At 41.9% G+C, this 8,128-nt stretch overlaps 1 protein-coding gene across 1 annotated transcript; it reads left to right on the top strand.

Annotated features, from left to right (window-relative positions):
* The first annotated feature begins 3,342 nt into the window (after nt 1-3,342).
* LOC123253449 (ras-related protein Rab-1B-like) lies at nt 3,343-4,091 on the top strand. The gene has a single exon (XM_044682643.1). The coding sequence runs from the start codon at nt 3,343-3,345 to the stop codon at nt 3,946-3,948; it is 606 nt and encodes a 201-aa protein (XP_044538578.1). The 3' UTR covers nt 3,949-4,091.
* Nucleotides 4,092-8,128: the final 4,037 nt, after the last annotated feature.

Below are 8,128 nucleotides of genomic sequence, written 5' to 3'. Positions count from 1 at the left end.
TTCAAAGCTCTTTGTTTTTGATTGGTGTGGAAGAGTTTTCACAGAGGACTGGACTTTTGCTGCTTCTAAGCCACCATCGTGACTCCACCTCGGTAAGGTTTTTTTTGGGGAAAAAAAAGACATCTCATTTAATCCTTTCATTTTTGCAGAGGAAGAAACTGAGATCCAAAGAGAAGAAATGAGTTACCCAAGGTTATATAGTTAGAAAGTATCAAAGCTGTGATTTGAACCCAGGTCCTCTAGTTTCAGAAAGCATACACTTTACACTGAACCATGAACTCAAAAGGTACCTTCCTTCCCATTTTTCAGATGAGAAAACCAAGTCATGGTGAAGTGAAATAAAACTAAGTCCTTGATCCATCAATTAAGGTATTAATCAATAAGCCTGCTTTTCCTTGTAGCAAGCAGGTATCAGGAATGTGCTTTCTCAGGGGAAAGTCAGAAGCAACATATGGTCTATGTATCCCAGAAGATGACCCCCTACTAACAAGGAAGAGATAAATCCAGTATAGGATAAGATATACCATGGAATGGCCTGTCCTCCCCTGCTAATGGCACATCTGGCTTCTGTCCGATAAGGCTTGCTTGCTCTGGTCATTCTGCCCCGGTCACTAAAGCTATATCTCACTCATGGTAAGCAATATATCATTTTCGACATTGTATAAGCTTGCTTTACCTCTTGCCCCTATGTAACCCTATAAAAACTGTCTGTAACTTCAGTTTGGGGCAGCTTTCACTAGGAAAGTCTGCCCTGGCCAGTAGCTTCATTTATTAATCAACAGATTAATTGGTTTTTAAAATTTTTTTATTTTTTTAATTAATTAGCTTTAATTAATTAAAAATCTAATTTAAAAAATTAATAAATAAATATTTATTCCATTAATTTGAACTTCTGGGTGTTCAGGAAAGGAGTACTAGGTAGATCCCAGAATGACCGAACCAGGATTAGGACCTGGATCTCATGCTGACTCCCAGTCTATTATTCTTGCCCTTTTTCCTCCTGTCAATGCACTACTTTTCCAGGGGATTCTAAAATATCCTGTAGAGATCACAGCAAAACAGATTAAAAAAAAACAAAACCAAAAACTCTTTTAACAGTGATCTTAAAGGTTATAATAGCCTCTCTGGCCAGACTTGTGTTTTGGGAAATGCAATTATAATATTTACCTCACATGCTTCAACACATCAAGGTTTGCAAAGCATACTCTCCATGACTGGCATCTTAGGCTGGGCAGTACAAGTACTTGCTATTACCCCTTTTCATAAGTAAGGAAATTGGGTTTCAGGGATGACTTTCCCATGGTTCTATAATTAGTGTCTGGGGTGATATTCGAATCCAGTTCTCACTCCAACCAAGTTCACATCTTATGCCATTTGGCCATCTTTTATCTCTCTAGTTCACCCCTAGTCTAGCCATGGGCATGTGATTTGGTGTACTAATTAAAGCCTAAAAGACATTGCAGACATTATGGCTAGTCTTCGAGGCAGATAAAACTGGGTTCAGTTTCTGCCTTTGCCACATATTATTTGTATGACATTGGAAAAGTCACCTAACCTTTAAGGGCCCCAGAGACCTCTAAGGCAGTAAGTTTTGGGTGCAGTTAAATGGATGGGATGTATGCAGTGGGAGTTCCCTATACACAGAAAATTTCAGGTCTGGACCTAAGGGGGGCGGGGAGTGAATCAGTTGCTAATGGCAACTTTCCGCTTTTCCTTTTTGTTGTTGTTTTTTTTAAATGCTTCTTTGATTGTTATTGACAGCACAAGAATTAGAATTGATGCCATAATGCCAGAAATTCAGTGGATATAAGTAACTTTAGTTGGCTTTCTGTGCAACAAAGAGAAGCACAAACCAAAAGGACAGACCGTGAAGTCTGTTGGCATTCTGTGGCAAGGCTTAGTGGAAGAACACTGAGTCTGGAATCGGGGACCTGGGGTGAAGTGCTGGTTTGATAATAATATCCTTGTGACTGTGAGCAAGACTTCTCCTGTCTCTGGCCCTCAGCTTCTTTATGTATAAAATAAGAGGGTTAAACAGGAGAATCTCAGTCCTAGTTATGTAACCTCTGTGGGCCTTGGTCTCCCCATGTGTAAAATGGGTTGGACTGGACAACCTTATATATGTAATCCCTGTCCCAAAGCTCATTGCTATGAGTCCCTTTCCTTATGGGGAGAGATGAATTAGTGGTCCTGCATAAGTGGAGGTGAGGTGGAGCTGTTAAGAGTCAAGAGCTTTGGTTGCCAGTCTTTCACCCTGGAGACTCTCCAAGTGGAGCATCTCTGGGGGGGGGGAGTCTTCTTCCAACTGAGGGAGTCAACTTCCAGCTTTGAGGGCAAAGATGGAAATGACCAACCCCACTTTGGCCCCAGCTGAAGGAAAAGACACTGGGAAGACCTGAGAGGAGAGGAGCTTGCAGTCTCCTTGTGTCCCTGTCTCCAGTTGCTAATCTAGAGACTTCAGGGAACTTGCCTTGGAGGGAGATCCAGGACACTCTCAAATGAGCCAAGTGACCTTGCTTCTAGTATGGTCTGGTATATATCCTTCTGAGTGTCCCGCCCCTGATTTCTGTTTTGTTATCGACTTAGATAATTTTTTTTTGCTATTCTCTTTGTATGTCCATTGTGGAATTGGTTGTAGGTGGGAAAAGTTTAAATCTTGTATATATAATTTAGGGGTTCTTCTTCCCCCCAGATGACAAAGTGTTCAAAAGTTAGTAGTTCCTACTCAATCCTATGCCCTCGGTAAACAATATTTAAGGGGCCAAATGGATATAATTCTAGCCCAGTATACCCCTTCTCTCTGAGGAGAGCAGAGTAGTAGTCTCAGGCTTCAATTTCAAGCTTGCCTGACACCCAGGATTGAAAATCTCCCTTGGAGAAGTGGACTGGGGTAGAAGAGGCTGGAGATATTGAGATGTCCATTCCACCTCCGCCTCCCATTGAGCCACACAATACAGTCTCTGTGATACAGGCAGGCCTCTCCACACGAGAGAGTTCCATAGTTCCAGATATGCAATCTTTCTGGGCCTTAATTTCCCTATCTATAAAATGCGGGGTTGGATTGGAGGGCCCTTTAAGGTGCGGTTCACTTCCAGCGCCAGGATTCTCTGACCTCAGAATACTCTACCAATCAGGAAGCAGTGCCCCTTTGTTCTAACTTTAAGCTCCTTGGAGACGCAAGGGTGCCGAAGACCCATTTGTCTTTAAAGGCTGCCAAGGGGAGGAATCGGGGAAGAGGTGGATCCAGCGACATTTTCAAGGCGGAGGCAGAACCAAATCCAAACCGGATCACCCTTGACCCCAGAAATACTTGGGCTTGAGCCGCTACCAGCTGCCCTAACCATGAACCGAGACTATGATTACCTGTTTAAAGTGCTACTGGTTGGAGATTCGGGTGTCGGCAAATCCTGCCTGCTACTTCGCTTTGCAGATGACAGCTACACCGACAGCTACGTTAGTACCATTGGTGTGGACTTTAAGATTAGGACAATCCAATTAGAGGGTAAGAATGTGAAACTGCAGATTTGGGATACTGCGGGCCAGGAGAGATTCCGTACCATCACCTCGAGCTACTACCGTGGGGCCCATGGTGTTATCTTGGTGTACGACGTGAGCGATCCCAAGTCCTATGCCAACGTGAAGCAATGGCTGATTGAGGTGGAGCGCCATGCCAGCAGAAACGCCAACAAGCTGCTAGTGGGCAACAAGAGTGACCTTGTTACCAAGAATATGGTGGACCGCACCATGGCCAAAGAGTTCGCTGACTCCATGGGCATCCCCTTTCTAGAGACCAGCGCCAAAAACTCCATTAATGTGGAGAAAGTCTTCTTCACCATGGCTTCTGTGATCAAGAGACGCATGAAAGCCATGCCTGTGAAATCCGGGGACCTCCCCACCGTCACATTCAACAGCTCTCCTGTGAAGCCTACGTGTGGGAGTTGTTGCTAAGAGGCCCAGCTGGGGTTGGGGGGTCCTACATGGTGGCCAAAGAGATGGTCATCTTTCCTCTGAAGCAAGGTGAGACATGCCCAATAGTCCTCAAATCCACGTCACCCTTCACTCTATCAAATGACATTTAGTTCAGTGAGGCTCCCCCCACTCTCTCCCATGGCTTTTGGTTAAATATGTGCTCAAAGGACCCCCCCAGAAGAGACTTTTCTATTTAAAGATTCGTTTTCTTTTAACTGAATGCTATTCAATAAAAATGCAGTAATATGTTGACAAGTGTCTCGTTGTGTCCATTGTGTTACCAAACTATTTAACAACTTTTCTACTGATTTAAAACAGGGGCTATTAATGTGGAGCCAGGTGTAGAAGTGTTTGATATTTAGAGATCTTTTAAAAATTATCTTAGCTCTAGAACTGGGAGAGATCTTAGGAATCATCTCAGACCAGCGCTACCAAACACACAGTCTATGTAGGAGCCTTCTAGTAAGGCCAGAACCAGATTAAAATGTAGTTGGGAAATAAAATAAAGTACAATAAACTATAGATATAATGTTAGTATGTAGTGTAATAAGGGGATTATAGCAGGTAGGGTGATACAAGCTAGTTGTAATAGGGGATAAGGCAAGTGGATGGGGTTTGTAGATCCCTAAGTTAGTAGGTAGGAAAGGAGGGTGCGGTAGTGGAGGTAGTAAGTTGAGGTGGTAGGAGGTATAAGGGAATGACGGAGTTTTGGAAATATAAAACACTTAAGTATAAAGAGCTGAAAAGGGAGAGGATGAGGTAATTAGGCAAGCAGCTGCAGCAGGGAGACACAGACTGGGTACACTGGTTTGAGACAGAGACACTGAAGGGAAACAGACTGAGCCCACCAGGGAGGAAGGGCACTTCTACAGACAAAAGGTTAGGGCCAGCCAGAAATGACTGGAAACTGACTAGAGGGCTTTCTAGTCAGTTTCTCTGGTTCACAAAGGAAGAGTCCAGAGGAAGTATAGAGATCACCACTTCCTCCAAGATGGACGCCTCCAACTCCCCTTAGGACCCAGAGAGAAACCATTCCTTTCTCTCTCTTTATCCCTCCTTTATCATTCAACCAATGCCTTAGCCAAAGGTTTGATTAAATGACGACAGGGTTTATTGAGTTTCAGGGTTGATTGTAAAGGACAGAGGGATACAAGGTATCTCTAACAACCACCTAGGGAGAAGCTTCAGGTGGGGGAGGGACACAGGAATGTGAAACTGAGAAAGGACCTGCCTCAGTCCCAGAAGGTTGTGTTGCCTTTTAGGTTAGGAAAGTTGCATACAATGATTCAGGAGATAATTTGTATCTAGGGTAAGCCCTACTTGACTATGGGGAAAACTAAGTCTACAAAGTTTGAATGCTAACACCCAGATCCACCCTTCTTCCAAACCCACAGGAAATTCTGTAAGGGAAATGATGATTGGGATAGGGAAGGTCAGGGAGATCCAGAGGAATTAGCTAAGCTACAAATCTTAAGAGAAAAGCTGCAGAATCAAGGCCAGGTTTTCAGCCCAAAGATTGAGCTCTGTTGACCCTCCTGCTCTGACCAAGCCTCCGGGATCAACTGCCTCTCGTCAGGGTTCTAAACCCTTTTCAACTGTCAGAAATTCTGCAGTAAGGCTTTGCAGGGTTGATTTGCACCTTTTGCACCACACAGTAGTTGTCTATATGCAGCCAGCAGGATACATTTCTATTTGACCTATCTCTCATTTTATTTTTATTTTATTTTATCTTGGGGGGAGTTACTTTTTTAATTTTAATAATAAATTTCTACATAGGTTTTCCAAAGTTATATGGTCCATATTGTCTCCATCCCTTCTTCCCTTCCCCTTCCCAGAGCTGACAAGCAATCGGTCTGGGTTATACATGTATTATCATGCAAACTACATTTCCATATTATTCATTTTTGTAACAATTTCTCATTTGAAAGAGGAAGAAACAGGCCTGGGCAAGGTAAGTAACTTGTCCAACATCACACACCTAGTAAGTAGCAGATAGGTTTTGAACTTAGGACCTCTAATGCTGAAATCCAATGTTCCTTCTCCCACATTGCAATGCAAAAAGTTTCCCTGTTGAAATGTACTGATTATAGTACCCCAAATAAACTTTCAAACTGAGCTCTATTAGTAACTTATTTTTTTTTAATTTTAAACCTTTAACTTCTGTGTATTGACTTATAGGTGTAAGAGTGGTAAGGGTAGGCAATGGGGGTCAAGTGACTTGCCCAGGGTCACACAGCTGGGAAGTGGCTGAGGCCGGGTTTGAACCCAGGACCTCCCGTCTCTAGGCCTGGCTCTCAATCCACTGAGCTACCCAGCTGCCCCCTATTAGTAACTTATTAAAAGCTTCTTTTAACTTCTGCAACTAGACATCTAGCATGTCTTGTTATTTTTCTTTTCAAAGTCTTGTTCAAGGTTACTATAGAATATCTCCACTAATATCTTTCCCCGATTACTAATCTTGGATGGTCATTTGACTCTTGGTTCTTAAAGACTAGGCCAGCAGAGCAGGTCCTTTTGTTCAATTGTTACAGTTGTATTCTACTTTTTGTGACCCCATTTGGGGTTCTCTTGGTGAAAATACTGGAGTGGGTTTGCCATTTCCTTTTCCAGCTCGTTTTACAGATGAAGAATCTGAGGCAAACAGGGTGAAGTGATTTACCCAGGGTCATACAGCTAGTAAGTGAGGCTGCATTTGAACTCAGATCTTCCTGACTCTAGTCCTGGTGCTTTTTGTTTGCACCATCTAGCTGCCCCTAGCACAGTGATGGCTGACCTTTTAGAAACAGAGTGCCCAAACTGCAACCTTCATGCAGCATGTGAGCCCCTCATCTTACCACAGATGGGAGGGAGGAAGTGTTCCCATTGGGCTGCTGGGTAGAGGGGCAGGTAGTGTAAGAAATGTCCTCAGGGATGTGTGGAGAGGGGGAAGGGAGCAGCCCTCTCCAGAATGCATGCCATAGGTTTGCCAACATGGCCCTAGCAGATCTTAACAAGCTGGAAAAAGGCTTTGAATATGGGCCAAGTGATGGACTGTGAACCTATTCAGTGAGGACCAGTCCAGTTATGTGCAGAAATGGAAACAGGCTGACTAAAAACTTAAATACAGTTCATATATTCTTAAAATAATTTTAATTCTTAAAAATCTAAAATACCTAAAATAACAAAATGGAAAATAAAGATCTCCCACCAAAAGAGGCAAAAATTAGTAAGTCATGAATATAAACTTCAGAAGAACATTATTTCAGATATTCATAAACTTAGAGACAGAAGGTAATTTATGCAACTCCTATGATCTAGGAGGAGTTAAGATATAGAAAACTATTGATCAAGAACACTAATGAATAGTGATAAAAATATCAAAATATTAGCAGAGAGGGGGCAGCTGGGTAGCTCAGTGGATTGAGAGCCAGGCCTAGAGACAGGAGGTCCTAGGTTCAAATCCGGCCTCAGACACTTCCCAGCTGTGTGACCCTGGGCAAGTCACTTGACCCCCATTGCCTACCCTTACCAATCTTCCACCTATAAGTCAATACCCAGAAGTTAAGGGTTTAAAATTAAAAAAAAATATTAGCAGAGAGATCATAAATATATTTTTAAATAATTCACTATGACCACACTGGATTTATACCAACAGTACAAAAATGGTTCACCATTAAGAAAATGATTAGTATAGTACATGTATTAATCGTAAAAAATAATTTAAAAATTGAGATTGTCATTAATTTTTTTTCAAAACCACTAATTTATCTTAAAAATTCTAAAATGTACAAGGATAAAAAGACCGTTCCTTAGTAGTATTAGAAACATTTATCTAAAATCAAGATATAGCGTGATTTGTTATGGAGTAACACTGAAAGCTTTCCCAATAAAATCAGGGATGAAACAGAGGATATCCACTGTCTCATTTGCCAAGAAGAACTAAGTTAAGAATAAGTAGATGCAAAAGGAAGCGAAATTACCTTCTTGTGGAAAAGGGGATTGATTATTTAAGGAACTCTAGAGAATCAACAGAAAAAAATTTAGGAAATAGTTTCAGTAAAGAAATAGGATATAAAAGAAATCTACAAGACAAAATTTTGCTATATGGTTTCTAAAAATGCAGGAGAAAGAAATGGGAAGATAAATTCCAAAACAGTTTTCACAGATATAAAGGAATACA

The sequence above is a fragment of the Gracilinanus agilis genome, chromosome X (genome assembly GCF_016433145.1).
Source record: "Gracilinanus agilis isolate LMUSP501 chromosome X, AgileGrace, whole genome shotgun sequence".
Classification (NCBI taxonomy): domain Eukaryota; kingdom Metazoa; phylum Chordata; class Mammalia; order Didelphimorphia; family Didelphidae; genus Gracilinanus; species Gracilinanus agilis.
This window is presented reverse-complemented; position numbering and strand designations above follow the sequence as displayed.

Coding starts and splice junctions, on each gene's coding strand:
- LOC123253449 (XM_044682643.1), top strand. CDS start 3,343: ATGAACCGAGACTATGATTACCTGTTTAAAGTGCTACTGGTTGGAGAT.